Source organism: Brassica napus, chromosome A4, assembly GCF_020379485.1.
Source record: "Brassica napus cultivar Da-Ae chromosome A4, Da-Ae, whole genome shotgun sequence".
Lineage (NCBI taxonomy): Eukaryota > Viridiplantae > Streptophyta > Magnoliopsida > Brassicales > Brassicaceae > Brassica > Brassica napus.
Window position 1 is genome coordinate 3,822,101 of NC_063437.1, and position 19,852 is coordinate 3,841,952.

General features: G+C 33.1%; 2 protein-coding genes across 2 annotated transcripts; one reads left to right on the forward strand and one right to left on the reverse strand.

Moving 5' to 3' along the window:
• The first annotated feature begins 10,871 nt into the window (after positions 1–10,871).
• Positions 10,872–15,199, forward strand: LOC106442704. Its single transcript, XM_048777995.1, has 5 exons — positions 10,872–11,526; positions 12,276–12,349; positions 12,448–14,166; positions 14,245–14,422; positions 14,506–15,199. Exons 1-5 carry the CDS (start codon positions 11,475–11,477, stop codon positions 15,102–15,104), a joined length of 2,622 nt encoding a protein of 873 aa, XP_048633952.1. The 5' UTR covers positions 10,872–11,474; the 3' UTR covers positions 15,105–15,199.
• A 489-nt stretch (positions 15,200–15,688) lies between these two features.
• On the reverse strand, positions 15,689–18,721 carry LOC125608103 (UDP-glucuronic acid decarboxylase 1-like). The gene is made up of 7 exons (XM_048777996.1): positions 17,983–18,721; positions 17,043–17,190; positions 16,877–16,956; positions 16,594–16,677; positions 16,424–16,498; positions 16,222–16,314; positions 15,689–16,142 (listed from the first exon to the last, which is right to left on the reverse strand). The coding sequence occupies exons 1-7, from the start codon at positions 18,592–18,594 to the stop codon at positions 15,936–15,938; spliced, it is 1,299 nt and encodes a 432-aa protein (XP_048633953.1). The 5' UTR covers positions 18,595–18,721; the 3' UTR covers positions 15,689–15,935.
• Positions 18,722–19,852: the final 1,131 nt, after the last annotated feature.

Below are 19,852 nucleotides of genomic sequence, written 5' to 3' on the forward strand. Positions count from 1 at the left end.
ATATATATATATACACGCACGTGGGATTGATTTTGTTTGTTTTAACTTTTATATAAAATAAGAAAATAAATTAAAAAGCTGATCACCGACACCGAAACGAAAACCTAATATATACACGCAAGTGGGATTGATTTTGTTTGTTTGTCTATCACCAAGAGAAGTCTCTGCTTGCTACTTTGACAAAAAAAAAAAAGTCTCTGCTTGCTGATGCTCTCCTCTATAACATCACTTGTGGCTGTGTCCATCGTGTTAGTCTCATTTAGTAATTCATATTGAAGTCTCAGCGTTATGCTTCAGATATTGAACACTAGCTATAACTTCTCTCATATGAAATCTTGTAGAGCCATTCTCGGTTTTGGATCCTTGTAGGCGGTGTTGTGCTATTTGTTAAATCATTTAGTAGTATATTTTTTCATCAATTATTGAGTAGTATTTTGGTGAAGATGTGATGATTATTATATGTAGGTCTTCTACAAATGATATGTGCCTAAGTGCCATTTATGAAACCAATTATAGAGAGGATTCGTGAATCTTTTGTTCCACGCACTTGGTGATATAGTTTTATACATGATTCTGAAACCGTTTTGAGTGCAAAATCTCGAGAGGCTGATGCATATAAATTGTTTATGAGAGATTGCCACGGAGAATTGTACTTCACATCCAGCTTTGTATATACTTTCGACCTTATTACAGAGACTCTATTACATTCAAGCACAAGCAATGTCCTAAAGCTTCATACCGCTGTTTCTTTAATTTCAACTAGGTTTCAATCTGAGGATTCATATATAAAATCTGTAGGGTTAAAGGCCCAATTCTGTCTTGACCCATCTCTCTAAGTCTCCAGCCCAATAATGAATCCCTGCATAATCAAAAAGGAAACGTTAGTTTTGCTTGTTGGGATTGTTAAATTCCGTGTCCAACTCTATATTATCCGATTAGTACGATATTGTCCACTTTGGGCCTAATTGGCAAGCCCGCATGGATTTACTTTTGGTTTCCATCCCAAAAGGCCTCGTACTATTAGAGTTGGACATCTCTTTATATATTAGACACTCCTTGTCTAATTCTCCAATGTGGGACTTAGTTTGTTATATCACATTCTCCCCTTCAAACTAAGGATCACATTCATCTCGTGTCCCACAACTGACTTCCAGAATCTTCTGACTTGATTTCTGCCACACACCTCTCATTCCTAACTCATAGGATACCCATTCATCACTCATTCATCACTCAAAGGGTATTTCGGTCTTTCTTGCAGATTTCTCGTCAACCGGCTCTGATACCAAATATTGTTGTAAAGCGTTTGTAAAGAACTCACAAGGTTATAAGAATATATCTCTTCTTATTAGCTTAAGAAAACTAGCTCAAAAACTTAAGCTCTCACAATCACAAATCACTCTCAATCTCTCAATGTCACACACGACATGTATATATATGAGTATGTAATCCTAAACCTAATATAACTCACTTATTAGATAACTTCCAAAACACTCCATGTTTATCTCTAAGTTATCTTATCTCAAATAGGAATAGGATTACTTCTAGCTCAAGCTTCTTTCAAGCTTATCTCAACAGTCTCCCCCTTAAGCTTGAAGTTCACTTTCACCACATCCTGCATGCCGATCAGCTCTCTCATTTCTCTGTACTTAACTCTCCCTAGAGCTTTAGTCAATATGTCGACCAAAGACGAAATACAAAGACGACAAGGAAAAGGAAACTTAAGAAGTTGATGGTGTTATATATAGAAGAGGTGATCGTGGCTTTAAGGGTATCCCAAAAAAAAGATCATCCGAGAGACAGAGCAAGAGCATAAGAGAGAGATAACAAGAGATTAAGCAATTACGAGTGTTAGGGTTTTTGTGTTAATCATTGGTTGTAATCTCTATAGTTGTTCTTGAGAAACAGTTTTCTTTGAGTGTATAAAGGGAAGAGCTTTTGATATTGATTTCAATTTAAGTTTAAAGCACTAGGCAAAGGTTTAAATCCTAACAAAATCATAGACTATGTTTGTATACAGTCTAGAATATCTAGGATAATCCTACATACAATGTAACTCCTTTGGCTTTTAAATGTATGGTGTGCACAATGTATAGACAGATCAAGGGAAATAATACACTCTCACTCGTTACACAAAAAAAAACTCATAATGAAGCATTAGATCTTGACAGAAATTTCTTTGGTTCTTCTCTTAATGGCTCTCGGTAAAGCAGCTATTAAAAATTTAGTTTGTTACTGTAAAAGCATAAGTAGCACAAAGCGAATGCTTGTATTGTTTGCATCTATTAGCTGTGTAATCTACCTCAAATATCTGTGATTCAATATGAAGTCATAAGTATGATAGCGATCTCTTTCTTCCCCCATGAGGTTATATCATAACTGGACCACACTTTTGACAATCGCAAACAATTATCTCCTTCTTTATCTGCTGTAGTTGAAGTTTATAAATGGTATGCTCAGTCACCCATGTTCTTGCTTCATGTTTTTGCCTCGGTAAGGTCCCCCCACAGTCACACTCTCAACAATCGATAGAGGAATCAGTCAAATGATTGGTTCATTCGGTCTCTACAGTGAAATGTATCGGTTAACCAAAAACCAAACAGACAGGTACATTTATAATCTGATCACAATATCCGTATCTCTCTCTCTAACACATTGTTTGGTTCCGATTCACAGTTTCTTGGAAACCCAGCTTAGCGTGTCAGTCTGATGCACGCAGGATCAAATCTTTGTCGTTTCGCTCTCATCATATTCACAACTTTATCAATCAACGCACCTAACACTCAATCTCGCATTATTGTACTATCTTGTGCTACTTCAAGTTTCGAGGGGATATATAAGAAAATAAGATTTAGGCTTTGTAACAATTTTTATTTACATCGAAGTTTAAGCAGTTAGTTAAATTCAAGAGTGATCAAACCGAAACTAAACCAAACATATTTTTGTTATTTTATTTATGTCTAGTTTGCATGTTTACTAGAAAATCTTAAAAGAACTCATCAGATTACGTGTTTACATATCATTTTTAGTAATTTTATTCAATTTTTAATACTGTTCAAATCCTCAACTACATCATCGTATAATTTTTATTTTTATTATATAATGATTAGTAATATATGTAAAATTAATGAATAATTTCACGAACAATGATTTTATAATATAGTTTTTCATAACACTCGGATTGACAAACGATTTTACATATATAACATTTTTATGGATGTGTTTTTTTTTTGCAGAAAACGGCCGCAACGAAAGGTTATACCTTCAAAAGTCTAGAACTTCCGATAAGTTTGCCTTTTACAATCTATGAAAAAAAATGTATTTTCTATTAATCGAATCACAAGCCTGGTGGAGAAGCCTTTTAAATCTTGATCATTGCTTCCGCATAAATTTTATTCAATTAGCATAGTAAATTTCATAGCTTTAATATATGTAGTATACAATTGGTGTTTCTAAGACAAATGTGCCAATGAAAATATATTATTTTTAATAATTAATTTAGATATTTATTATTGTAGTTTGGAGTCTCTGCACTTTGGATACAAATCGCTAGGATATCCGGTATATCCGTATATATGATTTTACTTTGCATGTGCGTAAATGATATACATCCAACCTTTTACATTGTCCCTACCTAAATAAATAAATATATAGATTTCATTCATGCTCGGATTCTTGTTGATTACATCGGATAGCCAAACTTTAAAAGTTAAATATATTTAATTATACTATATATTTTTAACGTCTGGTTAATTATACTATTACGATAAAAAATATTATATAGACAATTCTATTGACTATAAAATATTGTTTGACCATAAAAAAATATTATTTAATTATATTGACTATATTTCACTTATAGTATTAATTTGTAATTAGATCTGATATTTCAATAAAAACAAATATACAATATTTATTTTGTTAGCTTTAACATTTATTTAATATAAAATATTAATTTATATGAAAAGAAATAAAAAAACTAGTTTAAAAATACATAACAAGGTTTAATTCAAAACTAAGGAAATTTAAATTACAAAATTAAAAGTCTGAATATTCTAATTCTTAAATTTAGTATAATGTAATTTAGCTTTTGTTATGTGTTTTTAATTGTTTAATGTAAGAGTTTATTTTAATAATAATATTTTAATATAATTTTTACACATAATATATTTATATTTGAATTAGAAAGATTTTGAAAACCTGAATTAGAACTATCATTTTAATTATAATTTTAATATTACTTAATATCTTTTAGTCATGAGATAATAAATATTTTACTAAACTATTAAAAACTAAGAGAATCTTATTTAATAACATAATACTTTTTCAACTAAAAAAAATATTTTTTTCAACTAAAAAAATATTCTTTTTAGTGTAATGTTAGTGTTGTGGTTGGAGAGCAAAAACAATTAATGCTAAAATTACATTAAAATAGTGCAACTTTGACACTAAAATAATATCATGAGTTGGAGTGTAACTTAATATTAGTATCATGGGTTTGAGTGTAACTTAACATTAAATTTAATATTTTATCCGTTCCATAATATAAGATGTTTTGGAGAAGATTGATATTTCAAAATATAAGATGTTTTGATATTTTTAAAGTACTTTAACTTTATTGGAAACTGGTTGACCATTAATATTTTACTGTATTATTTATGATTGGTTAATTTATTTTAAATTTATGCTATTAATGATTATTTTTGAAAACTTAAGTTTCTTAATTCTTGTGTTTTATGCAAAATATCTTATATTATGGAACGAAGGAATTATTAAAATTACATTAAAATAGTGTAACTTAATGCTCAGTGCCCTAAAGGTCTCGATTCTTATTGCGTACTTAGAGCATCTCCAATGTATTACCCCATTTTTTATTCCAAAATGGTGCAACACCAAAATGGAGTAAGGTTTTACTCCAATGTATTACTCTATTTTCTACTCCAAAAATACTATTTCTTAAATGATTTCATTTTTATCTTATTAATAATTGCATATAAAATCTTATACTTATAAAAATTTACCAATAACCCCAACTATTTTATATTAACGATAAATAATTAAAATATAAATTATTTGAATTAAATATTATTATTAAAAAGAACAAGAAATCATTAAAAAAGACAACATATATATATATGTGGGTTCAACAATGAACATTAGAATATTTTTCCCACAAATGATCAACTAATGCATTTCGTAATGAAAAATAAGCTTCTTTATCTTTGATATTCCTAAATCGAGCAAGAAAATTTTGAAATCAGACATTTTCATCTTCTGCGATTTTGATACTCGGATGTGGAGCTTCTCTTCCAAGTTCATTTGGTGCATCGAGTTCACGCTCATCCATACAAGATCTAAATGTTCGTGCGTATATTCAAGCTCAACAAATACAAATAATATCAAAGCGAAATGTTGAATCACAAGATCAACAAGCTCTTTCTCAGACTTCTCCGTTTGGGCAATATTTCACCGACCTTAGCAGATCCGGAACGGATTTTCCATATTATTAAATTACTTATTATATGTTATTTTTATTTTTATTTTAATTATTTATTTTTTCTGTTATTTTAATTATTTATTTAAAATTTAATCCTTTGTGGAATATACTGTTAATGTATCATTTTAAATATTATTTAAGTAAGAAATAAAAATATTAAAGATTGAAAGGATCATTTTATAAATAAAAATAATTCAACTCCAAAATGGAGTAATGATTAAGATTACTCTATAAATGGAGTAATCCTAGCTATTACTCCATTTTGGAATTGAAAATGGAGTGGGATTGGAAAAGATTTTACTCCATAATGATGTTTGGAGTTGAAAATGCAGTAGGGTTGGAGATGCATTTAGTAAAGTAAGACGGTGTTGCTGATCACAGGTGTATGGGTAATTATATCGCATTTGGAAATATTTAATCTTTTAAGTGTCGACTTGTTTTCTTTTGGAAAAGTCTGGGCAGGGTCGATAGTGTCGTCACCTAGAAGCCAAACAAAATGCGTAATATTCGATCATAGGCTATTAATGTGTATTTGACCTACGCTTCCTTGTGTCGTAGAGAGTCTAGAGACTCCAATTCCTCTCCTCGTTATTACAATTAATCAGAACTTTTTTTCTAAAGGACTATGACATATATTTCAGAATCATACACCAAGTGATTAGAGACTGAGTTAGAGTGCTGGAGGATATGTGTCGATGGGTCGATGTCAGGATTGCCTTTCGAGTTAGCTATTGTGAACGCCTTAAATGTAAACAATATCCGACTTTATACGTAATTTAAAGATTTTAGATCTACTTCTCCTGAATTCCAAAAAAAAAAAAACCTCCTTAGCCTATCCAAAAAAGAACTCTTATCTATACTATTACTAAGTAAAGAGAAATATACTGAGCGATTAAAGATGTTTTAAGGTGAGTTTTTTTTGGTATATAAAATGGATATAATTTTAACCAAATAATGATAAAATTAAATATTTTAGAAAAGTGAATTATAAGAAGAAAAAAGATATTGTTAGAGGATGGAATAAGATTAGGGAGTTAGATGTGAAAGACTGGCAAGCTGAACAAGTTGTTTTTTTTATTTATTTTGAACATCAGCTGAACCAGTAACTAATCACATTATAATTTTTCACAAAGGTTTGTTTCACTTCCACTCTTAAAACTAATTTAATAGCTTGATTATTTTAGTAGACCGACATTATATTTATATTCCTTATTTTTCTTTATATACTCCCCCCGTTTTTCAATATAAGTCGTTTTAGAGAAAAAAATTTGTTCCAAATTATGTCGTTTTCAGTTTTCTATATAACATTTATTAATAATTAATGTTGTCTGACCATTGATAATATACTTTCTATTTTTCTATTGGTTGAATTGTAGTTAGGTAAATAATTAATGTTTTTTATTTCGAAAAAAATAAGAAATTAATGATTTTCTTAATCTATATGCATAGCTTTAAAATGACTTATATTAAAAAAACGGATGGAATATTATATACTTGGGGATGCATCTAAATCCTTTAACTGTTATCAATAAACCACGCTAGCTTTTTTTGAGTGTTAAAAAATTATAGATGATTTTGTCCTACTTTTTAATGGAAAATGACGTTTGACAATAATAAGCAAGGACAAGTTCTGTGAACATGGACAAGACATAAATCAAAATTTAATAAAAGTAATGGGGAAATATTAGAATTATAGTCAAAACTCAAATTCAAAAAAGACTATATATATAAATATAGATATATAATTTTTTTTCCTTGTTTTTAATAATTAGTTATTTGTTTTGATTTTTTTTGTCAAGCTATTTATATATTTATATCAAAGCCAACTTATCACACAGGTTTGATTGTTACATCTAGCTTTTTGGCTAATTCATCTACCAACACCAGACTACTTCTATCTAGGTACATAAGAAAAGGTAAACACATTTGCCTTTGAAGTTTCTACAATGTCATGTATCATAGAGAAACTCTCTGTGTTACGGACATTGACGATAGTTGCTGCAGTGGTATACTGAGCCAATTCATCCTCATCCATAAGAGACTTACAATCCCCTTTAAAAATGGAAATTTGTGAAGGCGAGTGCTCGCATTTGTCGTACTGCCATGCGTAATTAATGCTTCAGTCTCTGCCTCTGGTGGAGTGTTTGTTTGGCGTATAGATGAGGATCCTCGAAGATGTTGATTGCCTTCTGTGCTGTGTAAGGACCAACCAACACCTGCAACCTCCTTATCATAAATATCATTCATCCGAGAGGCATCAAAGTAGCAATAATATTGAGTACCTATTGATTTATACGTCCAAAAATATTATTATCACATCACCATTATACTAGTTTTTACGAACAACGACTATATAGCACATAGGTCAAGGAATCTGCTTTATTTGTTTTTCTTGTCTTTGGTTAACGTTTTTTGATATTTTCTACGCCTGGAAACTTTTGCCATAATTAAATATTACAAGTTACATGTTCTTTATTGATACTTTATTGACTTGCGAGTACTACTTACGAACAAGAATCTTAACTTTTCTCATGCAGCTTAAGCTGTACTCCATTTTTTTCCAAAGCTTAAGATGTACTATTACTACCTATACTCTAAACATTGGTTTTTGTCAACATTCAACAACGTTTTTCTAAAACATGTTCACTCATTTACTTAATCAAATGCAAACTGCTAATCGGAGATATGTCGGATCGTAAACCCTTATTACGAATATTTTGACGAAATTAATATATAATCTCTCCATATTTAAAAATTGATATTTTAGATATTTGTTGTATTAAAAGATTGATGTTTTAACTTTAATTATTGCATTTTATTTTAAAACTGAAACATAAATTTAAATATAAAATATAAGTGGTTAATCTTTATTTAGAATCATATAAAGTTTAAGCTAATTAAAAGTCAAACATAATAATTTTTAATATATATGTGTAAACGACCTTAAAATCATTCTTTGAAATACTACATGGAGTATTAAAAGAGGGAGTATTAGAGATTTGCATTTTTCATGAAAGGAAGTTTACTGAATCAGATTTGAGAGAATTCAAGATTTGAGTAAATCAAGGAAAATTTGAGATTTGAATAAATTTGAATAAAATTTTGTTACAAGTTTTATGTTTTTTTGAAGAAATTTCAGTTTTTTAAAAAACTTTGATATTTTACATATTCATTAAAAATAATATATATTTTTAAAATAGTATAATTCAATATTTTCTTTTGATTTTTTTTTTAAAATCAAATTTTAAATATTTTTTTTTCATTTTTTCATTTCAAACAATTTGATTACTTTTTAAAAATGTGTAGTAATTGTTTTAAAAAAAAATCTAGATACCATCATAGAAAGTGGTATTTTGACTCAATTGTTTTTTTACTATACAGTATCATCCAAACCCCGATAAATCTCATTTGATATATTTCATTGACTGTCAAAAAAACAATCATAAACGTAACGATTGTGTGTGAAGACTGTAGGCTATGCATGTATGTGATCTTTCAATATATATGGATACATCAACGTGTAAAAACCCCATATATCAAGAGAGATTGTATATGGAAAAAAATTCGAGGTAAAAAGCTAGATTATTTTGCTTTTAATTTTAAACTAGAGCATGATCCTCCTGCCCGTGCGGGCTTTGATTTTTACATTTTTTTTTATAATTTTTAATGACATTTTTAAAAATATAAGTTATTTAAATATTTTTAAGTTCATACGAATTTACTCGGATCCTAATTTATAATATCCGAATGAAATCTAATTTTAAAACTAAAAAACGATATAAAAAAACTCGATTCATACTTGAATGGGTACTTGGATATCCATGTATAATTGATTCTGCAAATAAATAAAAATTCTTTGTTAGCCAGTTTGAAGTTTTGTCAAGAATGAAACAATTGCATTACATGCAAAATTATTATGATTAGCCCGTAAAATAATTGCTATAAATTATTAAATATAATTATGAAGTAGTTAGGAAGAATAGTAAAGGAAAACGTAATAAAACATTTAAAACATCATAATAAATAATGTTAAATTAATTAAAAAATACAATAAATAAAATGGTTACAATTAGTTTAAAAAAATTTGGTAAGAAACCACTTAAAAATAGGAAAATATTATTTTGTACTTTTGTTTTAATAGAATAATTTTACATTTTTCTCTTAATAGATCAACAGAAACGCATTCATTGTAAATGCTAGACAGTTCTTCTATAGTAAAGCAGTTAATGCAGGCATAGTGAATGCTACTAGTACTGATAAACAAATACATTTGCATTTAAACCATAAGATGGAACAGTCGAACCGTAAAGTATAATACGAATGTAAGTTAACGCTTTAACGGTTTCTTTTGTGAGAAAATGGTTCATAGTCATTAAACCTATTTTGAGCAATGTGTCAAATTAATTACCTTGAAAGCGAATGCTGTAAGAATTTCTGTCGTTTATCTAGCTAGTTATATTTTGTGAGCTCAAGAACCAATCCTTAATTAAGACTTACAAAGTTGCAATATTTATATTGTCACAGTTAATACATTATTTTAAAATTTTCGCTGAGCATTGATTTAAGAAAATAAAGGAACATATTACATGTAGTTGAAAATCTTTTCAAGTCTGCCTAACTTAATCTTTTGGAGGAAGACTTCTAGATACAGGACTTCGTTTAGAGGTAAACTAATTAAACGTTGTAATACATCCTTAATTAAAGTAGGAATCGAATTATCAATTGAGGTTTAACCGAAATACATAGTGCAAAGCATATTCTAGTCTTTTAGTAGGTCACAACGACAATTCTACAATATAAAATTCACATGTTAGAGAACAACGAAATCGATCATATGAATCAATGAGTGAAAACATCTTAAAATAGTAGCAAAATTAACATAAAACAAAAGAATTAATCCAGCTGAAGAAATATATCATCCATGCAATTCGTTGTGTAATTAATAGTTTCTTAGATGATGATATATGACAAGGGTTTTTTACAACAAAAAAAAAAATATGATAAGGGTAAAACAAAATGTATGTTTGCAAATTACAATCAAGAGGAAGTAAATAAATATCTACCGTGACATTTGAGTCAAAAATGCATGGTGGTCAGTTAGAATAAAAACCATCAAACAATTGCCAATAGATACACTTCTGCTCATCAAAAGCATCTCGCCACCAAAGATTTTATCCACGTTGATGACTTGAACCAAATTAGCCTTCTTTTCCTTCTTGGAGTCCTTTATTATCGTACGTTTTCTTGTTTTCTGTTCTGTTTGGGTCACACAGGGGACAACTAAGTTGTCATGTACGTACATATGCAATCAAAGTTTGGGAATCAACAATTTTATCTTCTGAATTATGTAAATTTACTCACCTAAACAAACTATATACATCATTAAAAAAAACACCGAACTTGAGAGTCTAATTAATTTGGTTTAATTTTGTTTTGTCGGCAATTTGGTTAAAGTATTCGCCAATTTGGATAAACTATTCACCAATTTGTTGATTGTATTTGTATCAAACAAAATAAAAGCGAGGAGGGTTGCGAGAAAATAGAAAAACAAAAACAAAAATGGGAAGAGGAGAGACAAGTGGCAGCGATTCACGGATGCACAGAACTAAGTAAGTAGAATAGTACCAAACCAAACACGCACCATACACACCTTCCCCCTGTTCTCTCTTAAAAAAAAAGAAAATTTGAAAAAACTTTATTTAGATTTTATTTTTCTTCTCATTTTAACATTTTGAAGTTTCAAATTATTCTGAAACCTTCTCTCTTTCTCCGGCGTCTTCTTCCTCCTCTGCTCTTCCCAGTAATCGTTTGATTTTTCTTAGTTCCTTTGGATCTCCCTGTAACCCTAGAGAATCACTTGCATTCCCTTTCTTCTTTCTCTGATTTTCCAAAATCTATTCAAATACACTATCTAAACTCGTCGTGTTTCTTCCTGTGAAATGTTTACCCCCGAGAATTCTCTCTCCAGTGAGTGAAAAAAATGAACATATTTCGACCCCGAGATAAACGGCACACATCTCCTCGCCGCCAAGGTTCCCTCTCTCTCTCTCTCTCTCTTTTGTTTTTTCGTCTCTGTTTTTGTTATTTGACGACGAGAAAACGCAAGAAACAAAAAGAACACGCCGATTAGATTTTTGTTCCACCCACCTTCAGTACTCGAATTTTGTGTAACTAAATTTAGTAGCAAATATTTTTATTTCATATTAAAAAAAAATAGTATAGTAATAAAGCCTCTGAGATTTTGTTTGTTTCCTTCTTCGTCTGGGTTGGTCTGAGAATCTCCTCATATCACTATCCTAATTGGTTACTACTATTTATTTCTATTAATCTGAAAAATAAAGTTAAAGAGCTGAAGGAGGATAAAAACAAAAGCATGCTAATTTGTTTCCTCTTGTAAAAACTACAGTTAAAGGCACTGTGGTAGAGAAGATGAGTCAGATTGCTCTGCTTTTATTATAAAAAAAATATAATAAAGTAAAGCAAACGAAGGAACCAAAAAAAAAAAAAATCTTAGGGGAAAGGTTTGTTGTTGTGTAGTGTCATGATTTTGTATGTTTGTTTATTTCAATTTTCTTTTCAACATTGTTTGGTTACATGTAATCAGTGTGCTTTAACCTCATCCCCCACATTTTATGCTACAAGTCACTCTTTTTGTCTCCCAAGTTTTCATTTTTGTTATTAGTTTCTTCCGTTGTAAAGTTAAAGTTGATTGCTTTATCAAATTGACAACACCAGGCTCAAAAGTCATCTTCTTCTCATTATTGGATTTATCTTTTGTCAGGAAAGAAACATAGTCAGAAACTCAAGTCTCCAAGGTCATCTTCTTGCCATTGTGAAGCTATAAGTGATAACAAGGTATTCATACTCTTTTATGATATATTTTAAGCATTGCGAGGAAAAATGTTATGGGTCCATTTCTTGTTATGAAAAATGACTTCTTGGTGATATTGTAGTTGCAGCAAGACTCTGCTCATCAAGGCACTGGATTACCAATGAAGAGTTTGTTAGCACAAGAAATGTCAAAGCAGAAAGAATCTAAAAAGAGATCACCAAGCATTATTGCGAGACTGATGGGTCTTGATGTCTTGCCATCGTCTCAGAGTTCCTCTCATAGGCAACACAAGTCTGTGGAGAATCAGAAGCAGCAAGGTAGGAGTGGTGAAGGCAGTTCTTATAAATCTCTAGCAAGGAGCTCAAAGGGTGGTGAGCAAAAGTTTAAAGATGTTTTCGAAGTTTTGGATGCAAAGAAGGCAGCGAGCAATAGAAACCTGTATCATCAGGCTGCTAATCTCACCCAGGCAGAGATGGCTTTTATAAGGCAGAAGTTCATGGAAGCTAAGCGGTTATCAACTCATGAGAAGCTTCGTCATTCCAAAGAGTTTAACGACACGCTTGAGGCTCTAGACTCTAACAAAGACCTCCTACTCAAGTTTCTTCAGCAACCAGATTCATTGTTCACTAAACATCTGCATGATCTTCAAACCACACCTCACAAGAAGTCTCCAAACGGCCAGAGACATGTTGATAGTCACAGTCATCGGCATGGTGGTGGTGGTTGTCATAGCCATTCTCATACTAGGCATGCTTCTTATGACACACTTGATTTAAAGCCAACCAATATTGTTGTTCTAAAACCTAACCATGGTGAGCCACGTTATGTTAATAGAGCTTTTGCATCGCCAAGCTCTTCTTCCGATGAGTTCAGAGCAGATCGTAGGCTTCCATGCACCAGCAATCATAGCAGGCAGAAAAGTAATGAAGATATCCGCCTCTCAAGACATAGTTCTAGAGACTCCGGAGAGTTTTCCAAAATAATGTCTAGGCAAAGGAAGGCGAGCCGTGGTAATGGTAGTAGTGTAACGAGCTTTGAGACATCAGGATTCAGAGGATATGCAGGTGATGAAAGCTCATCAGGGAGTGATTCTCCAAGTGAATCAGAGCTAATAGTACCAGTAACTTCAAGAACAAGAACCGTCTTTAACCGTAAGAACTATCATCGGTCTTCGCCTTCCAAGTCATCAACAACATCATCTGTGACCAGGGAAGCCAAGAGGAGACTGTCAGAGAGATGGAACCTGACACATAAGCATGAGGAAGAGATAGAAATTCGTAGAAGCGGGACATTAGCTGAAATGCTTGCAGCTTCAGATAGGGAGGCAAGACCAGCAAGTTTTAATGGACTCATTTTCGAAGAGGGGATTAGTAAAAGAGTTGAGTGGACTGAATTGCCAGAACCGGTTGGAATCAGTAGTAGGGATGGTTGGAAAGGATTATCTTCAAGAAGTTTCTCAAAATCCAAAACTATCATGAACCAAGAAAGCACTTATGGTTATACGATAGTGCTTCCTAAGGAGTTGAACCGTCGAAATGGCTTATTGAAGGGGAGTTCTTCTCATCATGGGGAGTCACAGTCTTACTTGTCAAGCAAATCTTCTAGACCTGGTAGTTATAAATCTCATTCATCATATAATAGTTCACCAGAGGTCAACATGAGCCCAAGTTTAACCAAGTTCCTTTATCAAAAAGAGAAGCTCTCTCCTAAAGCACGTTACAGTTTCTCAGTAGATGCAAATTCAGACACTGAGGATGATAGTTCGGCTTCTGATGATATGAAGACGGCAATGTCTTCTGAAGCTCCGGATTTGTCAACTGTCACCTCGTTAACTGATCCTGTAAGTGAGCATTATGTTTCAAGATCATGTGTCTATGCTTTTATGATACATATATTAATGGTTTACTGATGTTTCTAGGATATCTCAAGGATGCCACCTGAGGATGTGAATCATTCTTCGGTTCCTGAACCACAGTCTCGTGAAAGCTCAAAGGAAGGAGATCAACCAAGTCCTGTTTCAGTTCTAGAAGCTTCTTTTGATGATGATGTTTCTTCGAGTTCTGAGTGCTTTGAGAGTGTTAGCGCCGATCTCCAAGGTAGTTAATCAGTGCTTGGTTGGTCCATTGATTCTTCCATGCGTATATGACTTGACGTGTTAATCGCTATCTCTATGTTACAGGACTCAGGAAGCAACTACAGCTCCTAAAACTAGAGTCAGCTGCTTATAATGAAGGTGGCATGCTCGTTTCAAGTGATGAAGATACAGATCATGTGGAGTCTTCAACAATAACTGATGAGAATTTGATCAGAGAGGAGGTTAAAGAAGAAGACTGGAAGTCACAATACTTAGTTGACCTCTTAGCCAACTCTAGGTTCGGTGACTCAGACCATACCACTGTCGTGGAAACACCTGTAGACTCATTCTTGTTTGAGGATCTTGAGAAGAAGTACTCCAGCGTTAAAACCTCAACCCGGTTGGACAGAAAGTTCCTTTTTGATCAGATCAGCAGAGAGCTTATGCAGATATTGAAGCAGTTTTCGGATCCACACCCTTGGGTCAAACCCACAAGGGTCGGCCAGAAATGGGATACAAACATGATACAAGAGAGACTGCGCGATTTGGTTACAAGAAAAGACGGTAAGCCAAGCAAAGATGATGTGGAGGAGGAGTTGCAGTGGCTGAGGTTAGAAGATGACATTGAAATCATAGGTAGAGAGATTGAGGAAATGCTGACAGATGAACTCTTAGCAGAGCTTGTAATAGATGCAATCTTCTAGAAAGTTAACTAATATTATCTATTACATACTTTTGAAGAATAAAAAACAGGAAAGCAATGTGTAATAACTGTTCAATCATATGAGCTGATGAATAATGAAGCAAGTGTCCCTGAACAAAAAAAACACCAATCATCATCATCTGGAAGTTTTGGGTTCTTCCTAATGAACACTAAGACACATTGATCTTTCAACATTTTTTGTTGAACCATATTCATGAAAAGGTGTCTGTACGGCTCCTAAGGATTGATTCAAGCCCTTTTTCCCTCTGATAAGATTGAACTTCACAAGAAAGATTAGAGTGTAAAATACATTGGAAGAATGACTATAGATTCACATGAATCCTGAGTCGTTAGCCCAAACAAGAGAAGCAGATTAAAACGCATGAAAGCCTCTAAAACACAAAAGAACGAGGATTCAAACAGTAGTGGTCTAACTGATATCTAATTCAAACAAATAAGAGAGAGAATAGAAATACTCAAAAGGGGTTGTCTCCAGGCGCACTAACCTTCTTTGAAGCAAAATCCATTCTGAAGGATGTCACACCAATGTAATTAGCTTAAACCCAGTCAGAATGTACATAAACAGGTTCCAAAACGATGTACATTTTCCAATTTCACAATCCCAATATCAAAATGTCAAAATACATTTAAGGCAACAAAATATATTAGCTAATATAAGTAGTAATTTGTGTCTTGGTGAAAGAACAAAAAGAAAATAAGATAAGGAAAAGAATAAAAAAAGACATTAGCAGAGCTCTTGCGAAAGAGACTATACATATTTTAATCATTTGCCAAAGAAGAAGGAATACAGTATCGGTGTGTTGACTCTCACTTAGAGACCTTTGCCTTCATCTTCGTTCAAGATTCGGTTACGGAAGTCACTGACCATACGAGGGAGACCATCACGCAGAGAGATCTTTGGTTCCCAGTTCAGAAGCTCCTTCGCCTTGCTTATGTCTGGTTTCCTCTTGTGAGGATCGTCCGCTGTGTTTGGTTTGAACTCTATGGTCGCACTCGGGTCAATCACCTCCTTAACCACCTGCACACATATTCATACACAGAACTGAATGTTTCTTGCTTATTATGATCCCAAACTAAGACTGTAAAATTACACAAACCTCTGCAAGCTCAAGCATTGTGAATTCTCCTGGGTTACCAAGATTGAAAGGTCCTACGTGATCATGTTCCATTAACGCTACAAGTCCATCCACCTATAAAACAGATGTTTTGTTACATATGTTAAGGCAATCTAATCTTTTAAATTGCTTGGAGAAACCAATCATACAGAAGAATGGCTGGGAACAGAGGTTGTTTACTTACTAAGTCAGAAACATATTGAAAGCTTCGAGTTTGTTTTCCATCACCATAAACAGTCATTGGGTTTTTCCGGATGGCCTGCAATCATAGATATAAAATATATTCCTCTGAGATTGCTATCCAAAGGCTCGAAAGATAAGGAGTTGGTTTAAGGGTTAATGAAAGAGCTAAACCTGGGCAACGAAGTTACTAACAACACGCCCATCATCGAGGCACATTCGCGGTCCGTACGTGTTGAAAATACGAGCGATTCTAACCTGAAAATTAGTAAAAACAGATAGTTACAGAACACTCATATATCATTTGATGTGTGCAAACATCCATCAGTTCTAAACATTCCAATATTCAAAATTCTCCTATCAACAAAAGTAAGAAACAGCATCACCAAATGTAACAATTATAAACAGCATCATGCTAAGAAGCTTGCAAGCATATACAATCTATGGGATAATTTACCTCCACACCTGCACCTCGGTGATAATCCATGGCCAGTGTTTCTGCAGTACGCTTTCCTTCATCATAGCAACTCCTCTCACCTTCAACAAGATACCAGCGATCAATCTCTCGTTTATTTATACATAACATAAACTTAGGAGCAAATACATAATTTTTCCCAACTCACCGATTGGGTTCACATTTCCCCAATACGTCTCCTTCTGTGGATGCTCAAGAGGATCTCCATAGACTTCACTTGTGCTAGTGAGCAGAAACCTTGCTCCAACTCTCTTTGCAAGACCCAACATATTGAGAGTTCCCATTACGTTTGTCTTGTGAAACCATCGTCAAGGATCAACCAATGGAAGCATCTCTTCACGAAATAGTTATAAGAGAATCTAACTAGACAAGAAATCTACTACTTATATCTGCTGGATGCTAAGAGAGGTGATAATCAAGCTTAGCCTTAGGCATTTAAACCGGAAACCAAACTAAACCCAAAAAAAAAAACAGAAACAGAACCAATGTTCACATATATCTATCTAGCCAAACCAAGACAGGATGAGTATTTGAATTTTTAAAATGCAGATTATATACTTTAATATATTCCCTAAGTTTCATATTAACTGTTATTGTAGAGAAAATTTTTCGTTGCAAAATATGTGTCGTTTTAGCATTTTAATGCAGAATTTATTAACTTTATTATGCGGTTTATTTTTCTATTGGTTAAAATATAGATAGATGTATGTGTAATGATGTTTTTATATAGAAAACATGCAAAATTAAATGATATCTTAATCTGTGTGCAAAAGTTTCAAACTACACTTATAATAAAACAGAAGGAGTATAATTATATTAGTTCTAAAAAACTATATTATAAACCGAATTACCCGAAAACCCAAATTATTCGAATATTTTATTCCAGATATTTAATATAATCCGAAATATTTAATCCAAAACTCCGAATTTCAATTCGGTTTTTTTATCCGAATTAACCAAAATTATTCATGAAATCCAATCAAAACCAAATTTCATGCCTAATCAAGCTAATGTTGCCTACACTGAAACTATTGATGTGGAATCAAGATCCATAGCAGCAATACGTATAGAACTAATGAAAAGGATATGATAGTCTTGACTGGATTAAACTTGTAATGAACAGGTGAGGCAGGGCAAGCTAAATGGTAAATCTGATCAACCTCGAGGAGGATCGGCTCCACCACATCGTGACGAATGAGCTCAAACCTCGGATTCGAGAACAGATGAACCAGATTCTCCTTCCTCCCCGTGAAGAAGTTATCAATCACGATCACCTCATCTCCCCTCCCTATAAGCTTATCCACGAGATGACTCCCGACGAATCCAGCTCCACCTGTCACCACGATCCTCAGCCTCCGCCCTCCGATACCGACGGGAACACGGCCTGTTCTACCTCCGCCGTAATTGAAACTCATCTTGGAAGGCGAGTAGTTGCTACTGTCGACGACGGATCTGGTGATGAGGGAGGTGGACTCGGCGGGGGCTAAGCGGGAGAGAGAAGGCTGGAGGATGAAGAAGGTTGATCCGATCAGGATCCCGACGAGGATGAAGAGGAGCCTCTGTTCGCGGAAGAGGTAGTGGAGCGATCTGGGGAGAGATCTGGGGTGCTTTAAGGCCTTGGGTGAGTAAGGAGACGACTGGCTCATGGGGATTGTGTCGTCGTCGCGCTTCGAGCTCATTTGCTTGTGAAGCTGCTTCATCGTCGCCGGTGAAATTAGATCTGGACAGATTCAAAAGGAGAATGATGAGAAGAAGAAGAGAGCGTTGAGGTAGTTACACGGTGATTACTCCATGCGGCATCATGTAATTTCGCTATTTTTTTTCCCATTTCATTTTTTTTTTGTTTAGAGAAATATTTATATGTAACAAATCAAAGTGATACTAAACAAAGGGAAAACTGTCATTTCGCGATAGGTTCAATTCATATCAGATTTACAGTACAAAAATATATATATGTACTTTAGAAACTTTCAAACAACATAGTTGTTTATTTTTCTTGGCAAAATCATACATCAGTTACCATATCAGATGCTATGTCATCTAATTTTCTTGATGTGAATGCAATGTCTAGGGCTGGGCAAATAAACCGAACCCGAAAATCCGAACCGAATCCGATCCGATAAAAATGAATCCGAACCGATCCGAATCCGACATAAATACCGAATGGATCCTGTTTTTTGGTATTTTGGGTTATGGGTATTATCCGAACCGAACCCGGACCTAAATGGATATCCGATAGAACCCGAAACATTTAAAATCACAAAAAGAATTTCTACCAAATATGATCTTAATTCTTAATATGTATCCAAAATACTTTAAGATATTATTGAACTTCTAAAAAAATTATCTGTTACATCAAATGAAGATTGATGGTGGAATGTGGCGGTTGATGCCTGAAGTTTTTAGATTTTGGTTTTGTTTTTATTGAATAATGTTTCTCATTTCATGAGAACTTATTTTTTGTTTTATGATTTCATTTATATGGTTTTCTTTATATCACTAACTATGTTTATCTTTCGCTTGATTTTGAATGATCACGTTTGATGTTTTTTCTTATTTTTGAATCGATTTTACTTATGTTTTGGCTATTAAAATATGTACAAATCATGTATTTTAAATTCGAAGAACCGATTTTATTTATGTTTTAGTTACAAAATAGGTACAAATCAGGTATTTTTAAACCGAAGAACCGATTGGGACCCGAACCCGAAAGTACAATGGGTTATACCGGTTCTTTGAAGATTTACTAACCCCGACCCGAACCTGATAGAACCCGAACCGGTCCCGAACCGAACTTTTATATAACCCGAATGGGGTTGATTTTGATAAACCCAAAAAACCGAAATCCGAATGGATAAAACCGAAACCCGATTGGGATCCCGAATGCCCATGCCTAGCAATGTCAACTAATTTTGCTCACGAAAATATCATGTATACAATTTAAAAAAATAAAATAAT

Excerpts from the sequence above, each read along its gene's own strand:
- LOC125608103 (XM_048777996.1), bottom strand. The coding sequence starts at position 18,594 with ATGAAGCAGCTTCACAAGCAAATGAGCTCGAAGCGCGACGACGACACA. Across the intron at positions 16,957-17,042 it reads GGGAAATGTGAACCCAATCG|GTGAGAGGAGTTGCTATGAT; the intron begins GTGAGTTGGGAA and ends ATCTTGTTGAAG. Across the intron at positions 16,315-16,423 it reads TTCAATATGTTTCTGACTTA|GTGGATGGACTTGTAGCGTT; the intron begins GTAAGTAAACAA and ends TCTGTTTTATAG.
- LOC106442704 (XM_048777995.1), top strand. The coding sequence starts at position 11,475 with ATGAACATATTTCGACCCCGAGATAAACGGCACACATCTCCTCGCCGC. Across the intron at positions 11,527-12,275 it reads CACATCTCCTCGCCGCCAAG|GAAAGAAACATAGTCAGAAA; the intron begins GTTCCCTCTCTC and ends ATCTTTTGTCAG. Across the intron at positions 14,167-14,244 it reads TCACCTCGTTAACTGATCCT|GATATCTCAAGGATGCCACC; the intron begins GTAAGTGAGCAT and ends TGATGTTTCTAG.